This window comes from Branchiostoma belcheri, unplaced genomic scaffold, assembly GCF_001625305.1.
Source record: "Branchiostoma belcheri isolate BF01 breed outbred unplaced genomic scaffold, Haploidv18h27 scaffold386, whole genome shotgun sequence".
NCBI lineage: Eukaryota > Metazoa > Chordata > Leptocardii > Amphioxiformes > Branchiostomatidae > Branchiostoma > Branchiostoma belcheri.
The window spans coordinates 738-19,971 of record NW_017804005.1 but is presented as its reverse complement, the minus strand read 5'-3'; the positions used below and the strand labels follow the sequence as shown (position 1 = coordinate 19,971).

At 41.3% G+C, this 19,234-nt stretch overlaps 1 protein-coding gene and 1 pseudogene across 1 annotated transcript; one reads left to right on the top strand and one right to left on the bottom strand.

Moving 5' to 3' along the window:
* The first annotated feature begins 311 nt into the window (after positions 1 to 311).
* On the top strand, positions 312 to 15,167 carry LOC109476650 (glutamate--cysteine ligase catalytic subunit-like). Its single transcript, XM_019777652.1, has 16 exons — positions 312 to 664; positions 3,102 to 3,211; positions 4,061 to 4,180; positions 4,901 to 4,972; positions 6,514 to 6,627; positions 6,873 to 6,931; positions 7,336 to 7,547; positions 8,168 to 8,284; positions 8,838 to 8,976; positions 9,978 to 10,090; positions 10,488 to 10,580; positions 11,515 to 11,619; positions 12,560 to 12,662; positions 12,919 to 13,010; positions 13,611 to 13,731; positions 14,612 to 15,167. Exons 1-16 carry the CDS (start codon positions 515 to 517, stop codon positions 14,866 to 14,868), a joined length of 1,977 nt encoding a protein of 658 aa, XP_019633211.1. The 5' UTR covers positions 312 to 514; the 3' UTR covers positions 14,869 to 15,167.
* A 62-nt stretch (positions 15,168 to 15,229) lies between these two features.
* On the bottom strand, positions 15,230 to 16,409 carry LOC109476648 (annotated as a pseudogene).
* Positions 16,410 to 19,234: the final 2,825 nt, after the last annotated feature.

Here is a 19,234-nt window from a genome sequence, read left to right as displayed (position 1 = left end):
AACCATTGAATGTATGTAAAGACGATAATTTTATTTTATTTCAACGAAATTTTCCCTTCGATACTAGTTTGTTTATTTTCAAATGTTTTACGGTTAGCCCAAAATTGCGTCTTGTAACCCGATACTTTATCGAACGCCCCCAGCAATGGGAAAGAATGCCGTAGTGACAGACCGCCGTGAAGTACTGTTTAATATTTTATTTGCTTATTTATTTGTTTGTATGTTATATCTTGCTCATTATTTTATGTTAGTTAGGTGCTTTAATTAATATTTGATTATAATTTGTTATTCTGCACACGGCTTTGAACGTTCGTGCCACTGATGCGAAGAAGTAAGTATGTCGGGAAAGAATGTTGCCATGCCGGTTGGACAACACACAGCATATTATGTACTAGGCTGATGCAGACAACATTATTGGAGTCTAGGGTCCAATAACGTGTACAGCCGTGCCAGTTTCTACGTGACAAAATATATTTTTAGTTAGCCCCCTGCATGTACACAAGCGTTTTCCACCATGGGATTGTTAACGTTGGGCTCGCCGCTAAGTTGGAAAGACACCAAGAAGTTTGCCGACCATGTCCGAAAACACGGCACACAACAACTGATCAACATCTACCGGCGTCTGAAAGATCGGCACGGCGACGTCTTGAAGTGGGGAGACGAGGTAAGACACTGATGTGGGTTCCTTGGCCTTTCTAAAGAGTGTCATTCCCAATGTAAGACGCCTAATAGTATAAAGGTTGTTCTTCAACGCTAAAAAGCTTTACTAACAAGAATGCATAATGTTTACCTTCATATATGGTCTGCTCTTTTAAAATTCTTACTCAAACATATTCATATATATCGTCAGACAGGAGTCTGAATCCCTCCTGCTATAAAATTGCAACAGAATATAACACAAACACTAGTTACCATGGTAACAGTCTGGTTCAGCTCTCTGACCTTTTTGGTTTGGAGAAAAAGAAAAACGGATCAAAAACAATTTGTTTTCCTTTCGTAAACATAATAAATTGTTTTCCATTGTAGATCTTCGATTTGGAGTAGTCTGCCACTTGTTTTACTTGTCACCCTGGGTGCCAGACAGGTTTAAGCGACGGTCACAACCCGCCGTACGTGCTGTTTGTCCGTACGTTTTTTGGGAGGCTACGTCTGCTAACGTGGGGAAGGAGTGGCGTCTACGCACGTCACTCGCACGTCACTCGCCCGGTTGCGCAAAGTGTAAGAGTGTGGTATGCACGCCAAGTCTGGCCGTGAGCGGTTGCGTGCATCGTACGTTGCGCAAGTGGTAAGTGAGTTGTACGTGCTTACAACGTACGATCTCTGTGCGATTGCAACTTTACCGCATGGAGGCCGTACTCACACGTGCTTCTTCCGCACGGCACGTACGGGGCACGCGCGTCGCTCGTACTCGCACGTACGGGTGGTGAATCCGCAGACCGCACGTAGAAAAACTTTTACATGCTCTTAAAGTTCTACGGCGTGTCTGCGTACTCCCAAATCCGTAGGATTCCGTATGGAGGTGGTACTCACCACGCACGGATGTCCTGCGTTTCCCACGTTTTTGCACGTAGACAGCACGCAGAAGCACGTACGGCGGGTTGTGACCGTCGCTTTACGGGTCGCTAACCGCTCCTTCGGCAGCCAGAAGCCCTTCATCCGTTGTCTAAATTACCGCAGCGGTGGAGCTGAGCCAGAGGGGAGTGTTAGGCGGCCCTGTAAAGCGACGGTCACAACTCGCCGTACGTGCTTCTGCGTGCTGTCTACGTGCAAAAACGTGGGCAAACGTACGGCATCCGTGCGTGGTGAGTACCGCCTTCGTACGGAATCCTACGGATTTTGGAGCACGCAGACACGCCGTAGAACCTTAAGTGCATGTAATACTTTTCTACGTGCGGTCTGCGGATTTACCACCCGTGCGTGCGAGTACGTGCGACGCGCGTGCCCCGTACAGCCTATGAGCGTGCAACGTACGGACTCCGTGAGTCTAACTTCACTATTCTCACGTGCAATTGTTGTACGGACAGCGCACGAAGCACGTGAGTGCCACGCACGGTGCTTGCGTCATCCGTGCTTACTCCTCACTTCCCAGTTGACCTGCTCAATGACCACGCAGAACACACGTGCACCATACTAGGTGCTCCGCACGTGCAACGCACGTGCAACGCACCTTATTTCTACAGTATATAAAGACGACTTGACGGGCGACTGCCAACTCGTCTCCAAGGTGCCCAGGAAGGCTCAAAAGAAGTCTACCAGACAAGATCCAAAGAAACGGGCCGCGGAAGACACCAGGGCGGCTAGTGATGATGAAGTTTACAGGAGGTGCACGCACTTACAACGTGCGAGTGAGTAAGGAAATCGTGCGCACGCCGCACGTGTAGGTACGGCCTGTACGCGGCAACGTGGCAATCGCACAGAGATCGTACGTTGTAAGCACGTACAACTCACTTACCACTTGCGCAACGTACGATGCACGCAACCGCTGACGGCCAGGCGTGCCGTGCAGACCACGTACGTGCACCTTGCGAGTGACGTACTCCCTCGGCCGGCCACCCTACGTTTGCAGAAAAAACGTAGCAGACGTAGCCACGACAAAACGTACGGACAAAAAGCACGCACGGCGAGTTGTGACCGTCGCTTAAGCGGGCGAAGGGCTCTTGGCTGCCGAAGGGAACGGCTGGTGGCCCGAAACGAGTTTGGCACCCAGGGTAACTTATCACCTGCACTGTTGCACTTTCTGTATAACCTCTTAAGACATTGTACTTTGTTTCATGTTGCAGTTAGCACTCCAGAATGGACTTGCTAATAAAACATTTATTTTTCTCAAAGATGTCCTTTGTATCTTTGTTATATCTTACCTGGGACGGGCTTCGCTGCATTGAACTGTCCTTTGTACATATGTAATTATGTGTAATTATACTAACATTACTTACTTTCACTTGTCCAGTTCTTGCACTTTTCCTACGTCTACCCCTATCCTACTATTTGTTTGTCACACAGGTACTAACTTTGCGCAGCTGCTAGCAATCCTCTGTATTGAGGGCTAAGCAGTAAGGAAAATGATAATGAGCATGAAATAAACTGTTATGGTTGGTTGCTAGGTGGAGTACATGCTGGTTGTTATGGACGCAGACAACAAGACGGCCCGTCTGAGTCTGAAGGGAAACGAAGTCCTGGAAATACTGGAGAGGAGGGAGAAAGAAAGTCCGAGGTAAAAAAAAGGTTGCTTCGAATAATAACGTTATACGTGCTGCATGTACAATGTACGAAACATGCCACAAAGCTTTTTCTGTTATTTTCGTTGCATTATGACACTATTAGAAATTATAGGTAGTATGATATTTGTTGCTTATCGACATGTAAGAAGCACAAAACACTAAAAGAGTTATGGCCAGGGCATGCCAACCATCACCCAACAGAGATGCTACGGTCACAACCCGCCGTACGTGCTTCTGCGTGCTGTCTACGTGCAAAAACGTGGGCAAACGTAGGACATCCGTGCGTGGTGAGTACCGCTTCCGTACGGAATCCTATGGATTTGGGAGCACGCAGACACGCCGTAGAACTTTAAGTGCATGTAAAACTTTTTCTACGTGTGGTCTGCGGATTCACCACCCGTGCGTGCGAGTACGAGCGACGGGCGTGCCCCGTATGTGCCGTGCGGAAGAAGCACGTGTGAGTACGGCCTCCTTGCGGTAAAGTTGCAATCGCACAGTGATCGTACGTTGTAAGCACGTACAACTCACTTACCACTTGCTCAACGTACGATGCACGCAACCGCTCACGGCCAGACTTGGTGTGCAGACCACACTCTTACACTTTGCGCAACCGTGCGAGTGACGTGCGTAGACGCCACTCCTTCCCCACGTTTTCAGAAAAACGTAGCAGACGTGGCCTCCCAAAAAACGTACAGACAAAAAGCACGCACGGCGGGTTGTGACCGCAGCTAGACGGGGGACCTAATCAATGTTGGCAATTTAAAAAAAAAAAAATTCTGAACCCTGGAGGCTAGATTTATTAGCTAGCCGTCATATTTGTTGTTTACTATTTCATATTACAGTGACTACCCCGCGACATGGCGACCCGAGTATGGCGGTTTCATTGTGGAAGGGTCGCCGGTTAGGCCATATGGACACCTCATGGAACACTTAAACATGGTGGAGGCCAACATGAGACTGAGGTAAATGATTTTTTTAAATTTTTTTTGGTAACTTTTTTTTTGAATTTGTGCCATAGATAATTTTCGAAAAAATAAAAGGGGCTTGTGAGTACGAATTGAACATCTCAGACCCCACTTTGCTAACGTTATATAAAAAAGCCAGTATATAATATCCTTGGTTATACAGTGTAGTATTAAATCTAACGTCTTTCGGTTTATATACCTAGCAGCGTTCACTGTATGCACAAAATCGTACCTATAATCACATCTTAAAACATACGAAAAGGTGCGCCTTTACGCATATGTGCAGAAAGAATGGATTTTGTGCAGTGCTTATAGTTTTCTTTAAACACAACATTATTCTAACAAGCATAGAGGCTGAGGTAAATGATGCGCAATATTCTAGTCTCCAAGCAGAGGTTTGGGCTTTGGCGTGTTTTTAAGCTTTTTTATCGGGCTTTCATATATGTACTAGTATCTTTTTGTGCCAGCGAAAGTACAAAAAATACCAGTACAAAAAGAAAGCCAAATGTAAAGCCTACAAACACGCCAAACATAAGCCAAAGCCCAAACCTCAAAACAACATAGGAATGTTAATAGTAATATTAGGCCCATGTTTTCAAGATGTTCAGATAATTTTGCAAGATACGCATGTAACTTCTATTCTGTTTTACTTGAACTATACGATTATATATTTGTAAGAATCCGAAGTAATTAATGTGTAATTTTCATGTGTTTCAGACGAGAGGAGATACTGTCAGTACTTGACCAAGAAAGAGGCGAAACTGTCATCACATTCACTGCCTTCCCAAGGTAAAATGTTTTTTCTTGTTTTTCCTTGTACAAAGAAAATGTAGCAAGAAAATTATTCTTTGCACAAGAAATTAAAGAATCCCCGTAGCAAGAAAATTCAAGAAACACATGTGTTGCTGTAGCAAGAAAACAATTCGGTCCACAAGAAAATATTTCTTGAACTCATAGCTATATAACTGTTCTTGAAGCAAGAAAACCATTCTGTACAAAGATTTGTTTTAGCAGAAAAAATAAACTTTCTTAAAATTCTAAAAATTCTTAAGATTCTTGTTGGTGAGCATGATAGTAGAAATTTTTATTTTCTTAAGAAAAAAAGAAGAATCAACATACAAAATCTTTGAAGAATGTTTCTTGAATTTTCTTGAAAATCCCCCAGGCAAGAAAACATTTCTCATAAGAACATAAGAATATGAGAAAAAAATTGGTAGTGATACATACTAAATAAAACTTACTGACCTCATTGAATTCTGTGTACACGAATGCACCGAATTGAATGAGGTCATGAGCACATTTTGACCCCTGGACTCTCCTCCCAACTCGACCCCCACGAAAAGCGGCTGACATGGCCGAATGGGGTGACATATATGTACGCATATTATCGAATACAAATAAAGGCAGAAACAAAAACAAAAAAAAAAAAACACTGGCATATAGCATGCGTAACGCATGTTTACATTTTTCAATGAGGTCATCAAGACTACGTTGGAGCAAATCTTTCTGTGCTTGTGCACTGTACCCTGTTGTGGTGTGAATTGAATTTTAATTTAATTTAATTAAAATTTTTCAGTCCTTTCGGAATGACATTTGAATTTCATTTACGATGATGGCAAACAAAACTATCCTAGTTTCTTGTCACCATTTCCACATTTCTTTTTTAGATATTTTTGGCGACGCCTCTGGAGTGGTGGCCTTTTAAGACTTTGTGTTGACTATACATGATACTTTTTGATGCTAACCACAGGAAACTGCTGTATTCGTTTGCCTCTCGCTTGGTATAGTCTGAGAACGCCATCATCAAACTGTTACTTCGTTCGGAGGCTTTTTTCACCAGCCTGTTCTGGTGACACTACTGTAGATTGATCCGGCCACCTAAGGGGGCCTCCTTGCGGCAGGGTAGCTTATTTATCTGCACATACTTCGATCTTTGTTTGTTTTTTAGATGTGTTTGTGTCATGTTATATAAGTATGTCTGTAAACTATGGGCCATTGAGCCTGAAATAAACAATAAACACACACACACACACAAAAAACAATTTATACTATTTGTCCGTGGCGTCTGTGGCGCAACGGTTAGAGCGTTGGACTCGGAACCGAGAGGTCCCGGGTTCGATACTCACCGTGGCCCAATGTTGTGCCCTTGGGAAAGGCACTTTACACGATTTCCCCACCTACACGGTGCATGGAGTGACGCCCACCGAGCCTCTTAGGCTAATCTGTCTAACTGTGTGCCAAAAACACACTACGGATTTGGTGCGCCGATGTGACAACATCTGCACATTGACCAATGAGAGATGTTAAATTTATTTTTTTAATTTATTTAGGGTTGGCTGCCCAGGCTCTACAGACCCAGAGGTGGAGTGTAACCCGACAGTAAACACAGCATCTCATTCGTTGTTCTTTCCAGATGCTGCAATCAACCACCATCCCAGGTTCAGGTAAGAACCAGAAGAGTTATTTTGCTCCATGAAAAAGAACTGGAACAAGAAACGTAGCATAGAGGTAGAAGTAGCAGAGTTAGGTTGTAAATAAGTCTTACAAACATTAACTGGTGGTCATTGCAAAACATTGCAAAATCGTTACTGTGTTTTTTGACATACCTGAACGATTTCTCTCTGATTTAAACTTAATTGCTTTTGGTTGGCTATTATACCGTTTTAGTTGCCATATTTTCTCAATGTAGGACTCTGACCCGCAATATAAGAGAGAGGAGAGGAGAAAAAGTCTGCATTAACACACCAGGTAATGGTTTGTTTGTTTGTTTGCTTTGCATAATGGTAAGCCGTCTATAGGCTTAACACAAGTTTTTACAGTACGTACAAGCTGCGTAAGACCGTACGTAAAATTTGAACCACTCACACCGGGACTAAGGACTCTTCTTCACTCTTTTGGATAAGTGCGGTTGCTATGTGGCTCTCCTCAAACAATGTACCTCCGGTTTTACGTCCAATTTGAGACGACGTCCCCAACCGAAGCTAGGTACGACTGAGTGAGGAAATAGGTGTTTTAAGAAATGCCTTTCATATAACATATAACATAACATACATCATTGGTTATTCTAACGACTGTATTTGATATAAAACATTATTTTCCAACTTACTACACACAGACAATATTTTCATCCCACTCTCGTTTCAACTATGCAGTGTTTAAAGATATAAACACGCCAAAGCCATTCAGGGACACATTCCCAAACGACGACATAGAAGCGTCATGGCACGCTAAAGACGACCACATCTATATGGACCATATGGCGTTTGGAATGGGCTGTCCGTGTATACAGTGTACATTCCAGGCTTGCGATCTGGGGGAGGCCCTGCGCTTATATGATCAGCTGACGCCGCTCTGTCCGATCTTTGTAAGTATGAAATTTAATTGATGAATGAATGGATAGATAGTATGGTAGTATGATAGTGTATGATAGTATATGATAGTGTATGATAGTGTATGATAGTGTATGATAGTGTATGATAGTGTATGATAGTGTATGATAGTGTATGATAGTGTATGATAGTGTATGATAGTGTATGATAGTGTATGAGTGTATGATAGTGTATGATAGTGTATGATAGTGTATGATAGTGTGATAGTATGATGGTATGATGGTATGATAGTATGATAGTATGATAGATAGATTGATAGATAGATACATAGATAGATAGATAGATAGATAGATAGATTGATAGATAGATAGATAGATAGATAGATAGATAGATAGATAGATAGATAGATACATAGATAGATAGATAGATACATAGATAGATAGATAGTTAGATAGATACATAGATAGATAGATACATAGATAGATAGATAGATAGATAGATAAATAGATAGATAGATAGATAGATAGATAGATACATAGATAGATAGATACATAGATACATAGATAGATAGTTAGTTAGATAGATAGATACATAGATAGATACATAGATAGATAGATAGATAGATAGTTAGTTTTGTGTATTTGTGTTTGTTTAGCTGGCCCTGAGTGCGGCTGCGCCAGTGTACCGAGGGTACCTGGTGGATACCGAGTGCAGATTTAACATCATCGCACAGTCTGTCGACTGTAGGACACGGGAGGAAAGGGGACTAGAGGTCAGCCACACTCCTATCTTTATCTGCCACGTTTGCTTTTGTTTTATAATCGGAGTTAAGCAGTTCCACAACTCACGAAAATTGTATGACCTTCAGTAGTAAGCTGAACCAAGGGCTGTATACACATGATTTAAAAAAAATCCGATTGGTTTCTTGGGTTGGAGAACAGTTTACCATCACGATGTAACGAAGCACTAGTTACCATGGTAACAGACATCTAGTTCAGGTCATGGACATTATTTGTTTGGAGAAGAAGAAACGGAGCAAAAACAATATATTTTCTTTCGGTAAACATAAATATCTAGATGAAATTGACCGCTTTTGACTGATAGAAATATTTTTCTCCTGTAGCCCCTGAAGCAAGACAAGGGACAAGGGATTATGAAGACTTCAACCTTTTTGAGTAGCACGCTGCTGGCTATTATTGAATGGCATAAATTAAAAAAACAAACTGATAACAAGTTAGTTTTAATCAGCCATGCGTGTGTATGTCATCAAATGTGATGCAAAACGAAATAAACTCACTACTAAAAGTCAATTTTTATCTCTGTAGCCTCTGAAAAACGACAGGTTTGTGATTCCGAAGTCCAGGTATGACTCCATCGACTGTTACCTGACTCCTGAGGCCGAGAAGTACAACGACATTGACCTTATTCTGGACCAGGACATCTGCCAGCAACTTCAGGACGCAGGTCAGGGGTCAACGACCTTTGAGAACAGTTGAACAGTTAGCGGCAAAAGAATGTTGGATAGGCTATGCTTCAATTTAGTTGTAGTGGACTTGTCTATTCATTCATGAATTCATCATGCATTCATTCATGCATTCATTCATGAATTCATTCATGCATTCATTCACAAAACACAGGTTAGGGGTCATCGACCTATAGAACAGTTCAATAGTTAAAGGCACAAGAATTTTGGATACATTATGCTTAAATGTAGTAGCAATAGAGTGGCTTATTCATTCATTCATTTATTCATTCATTCATTCATTTCATACACATTTGAAAGTCATGGCAGCCTTGAGGATGAATTGTAGATTCGTCTTACACACAAATTTATTGAGAACTTTATTGACACAACAAAAGTGCAGCGACTTTCGTACAGACAAATCCATTACAAAGGAAATCAGTAGTAACCTACGTACAAGACAATAGATGAGTCGACTTTTTCTGAGGTCTAATTTTTCTGAGGTCTAATTTGTCTAAACATTCTTTGATATATTTACCTATTTGTACACAGTAAGGGCTATTACCTTCTTAGGTCTAGTATGAAATTGCATCATGTAACAAATTCCGTTAAGCAAGTGGACAGAAGGCTGAACAGCTCTGTGAGTTTTTCGTTATATAGAGGACAATCCATGAGAAAATGTTGTTCGTCGCTGTATTTTGTGCGTGTCAATAAAGATCTTTGTCTTAGTCAGAGCACTAGAACGGTTTTTCTAGGGGGGGGGTCTAAATTAAAGGTGAGGCCTTATCAACTTCGTGACGTAGAGACCCTCCACAAGGCCCATTCTTGAACTTCAAGAGTTATGCCGCATAGTCTCCCACACTATAGCAAAGTGATTTCATAGCCTTCTGATGAAGGCAAATATGGGCTAGAAATGACATGACTTTGTTCTAGGATCCAGAAAGTGAAGAATGCTTTAATCGAACCAGACCTAAGTCTGATAATCAACTTTTTTGACCCGCAGGTATGGACAGGCCTCTTGCTCGTCACTTTGCTCACCTGTTTATCCGGGATCCGATCTCGCTCTTCAGCGAAACGATTCACCAGAACGATGAGCAGGAAACAGATCACTTCGAGGTGAGATTTTCTTGGTCTGAATCAATCTCCAATCTTTTATTTTTATTCATTTATTTCAAATGCAGACAACACAACAATCTCCAATCTTGAGTGTTAGATGTTCATGGGTTAGGTGTAGCAAGTACATGTAGCTCGGTGTAATGTAGCCAGCTACCGTCGCGTCGTGTGCCTGAGAAGCTGGTGTGTTGCGCCGAATGGCGGCTAGACCGGCTATACAGATACAGAAACTGGTGTGTTACGCCGAAGGGCGGTTATACCGGCTATACAGGTACAGATACAGAAGCAGATCCTTTGGCGATAGCCGCAAATACAGTATCCACAATGTTTTTGGTAATTTTTAATGTAGTAAGTTGAATCAACCTTAGCCTATCCATTAATATACTGATATTTATTACAGAACATTCAGTCTACAAACTGGCAGTCGATGAGGTTCAAACCGCCTCCTCCCAACTCTACTATCGGCTGGCGCGTGGAGTTTAGGCCAATGGAGGTCAGTATACTAGTTCCGAAAGTAGTTTTATCAGGTTGGTAAAATATAGGATACAAGAGCTTTTCAAGAGCTATATGTAGCCGAACAGTGACAAGGGGAGGTACAGACTCAGCCATGTTTGGGATTGCGTTCTCTTCGCAAAAGCGCCACTTACATCGGCTACATCTTCTTCTTCTTCGTTACTGCCCAGCCCTACAGTGTAGGATTATTGGCAGTCGTTGCGCTTTGTAAGTTACATTTGTGATCCGGGACATAAAAAAAACAAAGGGAAAAAAAAGGATAACCGAGAAGGTAACATAAAACAACTGATCTTATGTGTGCTAAAGGTAGGACAAGTGCATTAGTGCGTTAGTAATATTTACATATATACAAGGCATATAGCGACGATAAGCAGAACTGCAGTCAGGAGCTCCAAAGAAGGTGACTGATAGTCACCGAAATGTCAGCAAGGTACTACTAAGCAGTTTGGTTGTGTAAAAGAAACCTCTTGTAACCCATGCCAGTATACTAGTATTGCACCAGACTGGCATCCTCCAATATTACACATGCTCCAAACAGTCATAGTCCAAGATATAAAGTGTTGACATTGAGTTGAATTGTCAATGTCAATGGAAAAAAATGGTGTCGTCCATCGCAGCTGAATGTAGAAAAGGCAACATATAATCTTCTTTAAAAAAACTCTAAACTTCTAAAAAGGAAATTAAGACATTGCACATCCCGAATCATGACGTTGCCTTTCTGCCTTGATTAGGACTGGAATTTGATTTATTTATTACATGTATTATTATACAGATTCTGTATCCAGCTAACAGGTTCTGAGAACGCAGCGTACATGTTAAAAGGTCAGACATAGGAAATGGGGTGAACCTGACGGTCATGAACCCCCCCCCCATGCAAATACTTCCCGAAAATACGTCCTTTCTTTTTTGTACAGGCACAGTTAACGGATTTTGAGAACGCGGCGTATGTGGTGTTCATCGTCCTTCTGACAAGAGTCATCCTGACGTACAACCTCAACTTCCTCATCCCTATATCTAAGGTTTTTCTAACTTTTGTCTAGTTACAAAGCAGCATTAGGAGAAACGGATAAGGCCAATGACCTGAACCAGACGTCTGCCACCATGGTATCTGGTGCTGTAGCAGGCACCCTGTAGTGTTGGGTACATTATGTAGCAATTTGCAGGATAGGGTAACCCGGTTCGAAGGGGCTGGTCACCATGTTCAATGCTGGTATATGAATGTGTTTGAGTAAGAATAAACTGCAGTTTGTAATAGGATATACTATATGTATTTGAAGGTAAGCAAACTTCTAGTTATAGGTTTACATATTTTAATGCTTCTACTTTATTGGAGTTGTAACAAATTTTCCACGAGTATACCGTCTATACTAATACAGATATAGAATATGGTACAATGCACCCATGCATCATGTACCGGCCCTTCTTTTATAATGGCATGGTCTTCAGGTCATGGTCTTCATGTTATTGACTTATACCACTTCGACTATTAGCTGGTTATTGTCTTGATAGCTTACTAATGTGTTTAATAATAAATGGTTTATTGGCCAAACATCATCCATGCAATCGCTGTCCTTATAGTGCTGAATCGATGCAGGGTTCACAATCAGATGATACAAATGGTAATAATACACATAATACACATGAAACATATTTTGTTCCACGTTTTGTGGAACTGTCGCAAGGGTCTGTGTGGCTGCCATTCGGCGCCACAAGGGGACCTCAATACGGCTTTCCCCAACCGAAGGTAGGTACCCATTCACACATGAGTAGAGTGAGGAAAGTCGTGTAAAGTGCCTTTCCCAAGGACACAACTTCGGGCGCATATCCAGACATGTCCCGGGTACGACTCGGGATCGAACCCGGGTCTCCTGGTTCACAGTCAAATGATCTACCACTACGCCACCCGACGCCACAAATCTTATTCTTATAATGTGTAAAATGTTGTGTTGTTCCCACCAGGTTGATGAAAACATGCAGGAGGCCCAGAAGCGAGACGCTGTCAGACAGGGGCTGTTCTGGTTCAGTGAGTGCTTACCGGTATTTAAAAAGCCTAATGCCGACTGTTTTTAAGTATGTAAAAAGTACGCAATTCGGCCCATGGCTGCGATGTACTTGACCTGATAAAAAATTCATAAATTCATAAATTCATAAATTCATAAATTCATAAATTCATAAATTCATAAATTCATAAATTCATAAATTCATAAATTCATAAATTCATAAATTCATAAATTCATAAATTCATAAATTCATAAATTCATAAATTCATAAATTCATAAAGGGCATATAAATGCTTATTGATATCGAAACCTTTTCAGGGTTCTACAGTGAGTATAACGACGGATGCTTTGAGCAGGAAGAGGATAAGGAGTACACCAAGATGACAATCAACGAGATTATCAACGGCCAGGTCAGACATACAGTATATCCTTGTATATTCTTTATGGCTTAATGAAAAATGTAAATGTTCTTGAAGATTCCATTCATCACTCTTGTTCCCTTTTCGACTTCAAAAAAATGGATTCACTTTATTTGCATATCAATCAATAATTAGTGCTTATAAACCTGCATTTCTTCTCTGTTCTAGGTCTCTCAGTCACTGACGAAAGCTAGTGGATACTAGCCGAAACGTCTGACGTTTCCAAAATCATATCCAGTTGCTTGAGTAACTGTTTTTTGGCGTTTCCATTCATCAGCCTAAAATTGCATTTCAAGTGTCATAATACACACCTATTGAATCAAAACATGCTTCTAACTCCTAACGTTTCATACAATCATATATTTTTGGTCATTAGTAACAGCCTATATGGATACAAACTTTAAAACTTAAACGTGTATATTTTTGCCCCCCCCCCTCCATGCGGGTGGTTTCCAGGACCTTGTAGTTGTGATGTAGGTCTGTCCTTGGTGCTGAACTACTTCACTACTTCATAGATACACTGCAATTAACTAAATAATGGCTTTTGAGATCTGCACAATCATGTATATTTTTTTGTATCCCCCTGGACAGGCTGGCGGTTTCCAGGGTCTTGTGTCTCTGATGAACTCCTACCTGGAGACAGTCGACATCGATGTGGACACCAGGTGTTCTGTACAGCAGTATCTCATGCTCATCCAGAAAAGGGCCTCAGGTACGGACATACACACACACACATACATACATGCATACATAAATTTTGTTTTATTTTAATTCAATTGTAACAAGACAATACATTGGTCACCCAGGCAGCAAAGCTGATTTCGGGTGCCAAAAACATTAAAAAGAATTAAACGTACACAATATATCTTACTAATACAGTAAGCTAAGAAGTAACAAGTACGACATTAAACTAAAATAATCAATTAACAATATAAAATTACAACATACTTAAGTACGGAGCATAATAAAAGTATTCAATCAAGATAATGATAATATAGTACATGCATACATACATGAATACAGCATTATATCAAGCTCATCCAGAAAAGGGCCTTAGGTACGGACATATATTTATATATACATACATACATGCATACATAGATACATACATACATACATACATACATACATACATACATGAACACAGCAGTACCTCAAGCTTATCCAGAAAAGGGCTTCAGGTACGTATATCAGTTTAGAGTAAAAGTATTTTGGAACAATATAATGAGAAATGTAAGTTGGACGTTTCGAAGTGTTGCCCTAAGAATTCAAACATTTGTGTGCATTTCTAGCCTCTACCAGTCTTCAGAAGCGATTGGCCAAATAAAGAGATGTAGCATGCAAGGGGAGTTGGTCCGCCAGAGAATTATAATAGTTTGCAAACTGTACTTTCTAGAGGACCAGCTCCCCTGACACTTTCTCTCTCTATTTCAGTATTCTACCAATTTCCAACCGGCTCCCAAAGTCTGGTAGAGGTTAGCAGTTGATTATTTATCAAATCCGCGTGCTTGCAACTAGCCTTTAGACACGAACTTACAAAATGATTTTTGAAATTCACTCTGTAATGTATTTTCTACATTTTTTTTCTTCAGGTGAACTGATGACCACAGCTCGATGGATTCGAGCTTTCGTCCAGAATCATCCAAAATACAAATCTGACTCCGTCGTTTCCGAAGAAATCGCCTACGACCTCACGAAGGTTGCCGATGAGATCACGAAGGGTGTTCGGGCATGTCCGGAACTCTTCGGAACGCCTCGTACGCGCACTAAAGTCTCCCTGTCTTCTGTGGGGCAAAAGAAGTTACGTAAAGAAAGTTCCGACAAGGCTGACATCGATGTTTTAATTTAGAAGTACAGTCAACCCGAAGAAAAGTGTCCGTTGTATAACCAGCAAAAAGCAACATTTTTGCCAACCTTGCCGATCTAGTCGGCCATGCATTTAATTGATTTAGATAGTCGTTCTGAAAGTACTCGACTTCATCTTGTTCTCAGAGGCTCCTTGAAGAGGGTCGCATCACAACATGACTGAGACATAAATGGTTTCCAAGTCGAGATGTTTTAAATGTTAAATGCTGTAAGCTCTGTGGTGAATGCATGTGAGGAGGGTGACACATGGTACTTACGTCCACAATTTACGTCGAATAAAAACATCGTCCATCCGTCGATGCAAACTGGCTGACTTCATCATGATTTCTCATTAGGTATCATCAATAATCAACATGATCAAAAATGACGTGGTCACCATGGATATTGGGCCTTGATCGGACCTAACTCAGGGCGGCTGCAGTCGCGTTGGCCAGGTCGTCTTCTTCAGATGGTCTCCTTCGGGGAATAACAGTTTTAGTTTTTCTTTTTGACTGTGGCACCTCAGCTGTAACATAGATCCGACCAGTTGGTGGGTCAATGCTGAATATGTGTGAAAGTTCTCCTGATTGGGACTTAAGACTGTAGGAAAGTTCACCGTTTGGACCGTTGTCGGGATCCTCTGCTTCTATGGTTGCGACTGTCGGCCCTCTTGTAACATTGCGAGAAGATATCTCAAGAGTTTCATCTACCGGACACTTCGGAGCTGTGTTGGTGCTAACTTTGGTCACGATCATACGGAGAGTGACTTCGTCAGTTTTTGGAGGTGAACCGTGATCTGACGCACTGACCCTCACCACGTAGTTCCCACTTTCCAAGGCGCTGCTGACGGTAACACTGCCGTTTGTGGCGTCGATAGAAACGAAGCGGCTGACACTTGTGATTCCGTAGATTATTTTGGAGTTATTATCAGACCTGTCAGCATCAGACGCTCGGACAGTAGTCACATGGAAGCCGATGGGAGTGTTGGATTGAAGGTTATACTCAGAATCAGGAGGGATGCTGATAACAGGTTTGTTGTCATTCTGGTCCGTTATGTTTATCGTTACCGTGGCTGTTCCCGTAAGTGTTGGCACCCCCTGGTCAAATGCATTGACGATGAGACTGAAAGACGCATGTGCCAACGCTTCAAGGTCAAACTCAACGACTGAAGTTATGACCCCTGAAGTCGTGTGCACTGCAAAATTTTCATCATCCATACCTGTTGGGAGAAGCCTGTACCTAACTTCACCGTTGCGTCCAGTGTCACTATCATTTGCAAACACTGTAAGTATAGGCGAACCAATGGGTTGGTTTTCGGGAATTGTGGCATCATCTGTCCTTCTGGAATATGGGTGGGTGTTCATTAGGCGCGTTCTCTTTGCTGCAGTTCTCTTCTGTAAACCCCGGGTAACATTCGCATGTGTTCGGGGCAACACACGTGCCTTGGCCAGAGCAGTCACCTTTCCTGCTGCAGTTGGCAACGTTACAGGAACCGCCTGACCAGCCAGGATCGCAGATACATGTGTCGAACCTCATACAGATTCCGTGACCTGTGTCAACGATTGAAATGTCATTCTTGATAATTTACAATACTCATGTATTACCTAATAAAATCCCAACTTGCAGTTCATTGACACAGAGTTGAAGTTTACCAGTACTCACCGGAACAATACTGCAATGTTTCGCAAGAGAAGTTGGCACAGTCATGTCCGCTGTACCCGCTGTCACACTGACACAGGTTAGGCTCTACACATCTGCCGTGGTCCGTGCAGTTATTCTGTTCTGTACAGTCTGGGTGATCACAACTTTCACCTCTGAACCCTGGAAAGCAGCTATAAAAATAATAAATGTAACAAAAGAAATCCTGATTGGGGAAGAAGATACAATAAAATGCATAGAACATTCTTTAACCGAAGAGCATGAAATAAAGACACCTTTTGACAGATCTACCACCCTTTCTACAACTGAAAAGTGTGAAGGAATAACTACCGAAGGTAAAGGGTTACTCTTAAAACAAATTTCTTCAATGCTCTACATGTAAGATAAAAAATTCGAAAAAATGATGGTACGACAGTGCATATTTTATTACCATATATAATCATTGCTATCGTTGCAGAGAAAATTCCACATTTTTGTTTGTTATACTACTATGTTTTGATGCATTTTTCTGACACATCTTATCATCCTAGTACCTATCGCAGTGAAAGCACGTTCCTTCAGAGGCATCGTGAAGATAGTGAATCGGGAATGGAAGGATGAACTGACGGATAAAACATCTCAAGAGTTTAAGACTTTGGCTGCAGAAGTTGAGAAAGAGGTCAGTACGGAATAGAAAATCTAAATATATAACCATCGACTTAAGTGCAATAAGCTTTGGCCAAGTTTTTTTCCAAGAAAGCTACTTCATATTTGGGTTGTACGCTCTTTTCCACAGCTGGAAGGTGTGTTCAGCTCAAGCAATCTTGGCGATACTTACGACTCTGTCGAGGTTGTCGGCTTTACGTAAGTTATTCTGTATGTACTTTTTAGATGTTTAGATTATCCTTCATGTCACAAGACACCAACGGTCACACGCTACATCCATTAGATGTAACAGCGTAGTAATTTGATTTTCACCTGATGCTATTAGTATGTAAGTTTCGTCAATTAACACTTAGTTATATACTAAATATTGAAGTTTATACTCACATTTCCCCTGCCTTACATGTTCGGTGATACTTCAGTCGCGGAAGTATTAAAGTGGACTTCCTTGTGCGTTTCAACTCACCCACACCCATCGCCAGCGATACCGTGCTGAATGTGCTTTCAGAAATGACAGACATTGGTAGTCTGCAGATAGATGGCACTGCCACCAGCATCACAGGTATTTTCATGTTTACAATAGTGACTTCAAACATATAATAATGCCACCCACCCATGTAAACAGTTAATAGAGCCGGGGAGGTCGTCAAGTTACCACCGTCGTGTGGTGTAGTGGTACATCACTGGACTATGAAACGGGGAGACCCGGGTTCGATTCCGGGTCGTACCCGAACAAGTCCGAACATGCGCCCCGACGCTGTACCCTTGGGAAGGGCACTTTACACGACTTTCCTCACTTCACTCAGGTGAAAATGAGTACCTAGCTTCGGCTAGGGACGTCCCTCGGATAGGACGTTAAATGGAGGTTCCGTGTTTGGGAGAGCCACACCCCACGCACGTTAAAGAACCCACCGCACTTATCGAAAAGAGTAGGGGACCTTCCCGGTGTGAGTGGTTCAAACCTTACAGTCTGGTCTCGGGGTTGACATCTTTGAAAAGGTGATAGTCACCTGTTATGTCAATCCTTCCACAAATGTGGTAAATCTTCATAAATAAATAAATAAAAATAAATAAACTACGACGCCAAACATTCAAGTACACGATCCCACTGAGTCGTGTTGAAAGACACAGACAATCTTTCATTCCCAGAACTCTCAAAATCATGCAGAAGCCGCAGCACTTGTAAAATTGAAACTCTTCTTCTGCAGAGTATTTGTTTGTTATTACTGTCTACTGTGCATTTGTATGTTAACTTGCTTTTAATGTATAAAATGTACAATATCTAAGGATATTATGATATTGCTATTGATGCTGAATCTTAGACTGCTGTACATTGCAACACAATTCAGGAGTTACCCGTGCCATGTTGTTCTATCAAATAAAGTTTCAAAGTTTATAAACATTTGACAGTGACTTTAAACATATAAGCAAATATCATCATTGCATAAAGGCAATGACTTTGGTCTCTTTCTGGTGCGCTGTCCATATACTCCTTAGTATTAAAGAGACATTTTCCTTTTTACAGCTTGTGATTTCAAGTACTGAGAATTCTATGGAACCAGTTAAGTCGGGAAATGTTTACTTCAAAAACTGTACTGGATTTTACAATATAGTAAATAAAAGTCAGGTCCGGCAATTTCGAACTCGAACGGTAGCAAAGCATGACGGTAGTAAATTGAATTACTGGATTTTTATCTCTCACCATAGTAGTAATATGACGGCCGGAGAGGTCCTATAATCCGGGCGGCTCCGGGCGGCTCCGTTGGCGCCGCCCTTATTAGCATAATAGTGTTTATAGATATATGCATAGGTATATGTACACATGTATATTTATTGCTATATCTATGATTATATATATATTTATCTATATATATATACATAGTCATATCTATACATATATTTATGTCTCTGTATGATTATTATGTATGCTATCTATCTATCTATCTATCTATCTATCTATCTATCTATCTATCTATCTATCTATCTATCTATCTATATATATATCTATCTATATCTATTTATCTATCTATATCTATCAATCTCTCTCTATATATAATCTACGTGTTGCT

Excerpts from the sequence above, each read along its gene's own strand:
- LOC109476650 (XM_019777652.1), top strand. The coding sequence starts at position 515 with ATGGGATTGTTAACGTTGGGCTCGCCGCTAAGTTGGAAAGACACCAAG. Across the intron at positions 4,973-6,513 it reads ACATTCACTGCCTTCCCAAG|GGTTGGCTGCCCAGGCTCTA; the intron begins GTAAAATGTTTT and ends TAATTTATTTAG. Across the intron at positions 10,091-10,487 it reads AGGAAACAGATCACTTCGAG|AACATTCAGTCTACAAACTG; the intron begins GTGAGATTTTCT and ends TATTTATTACAG.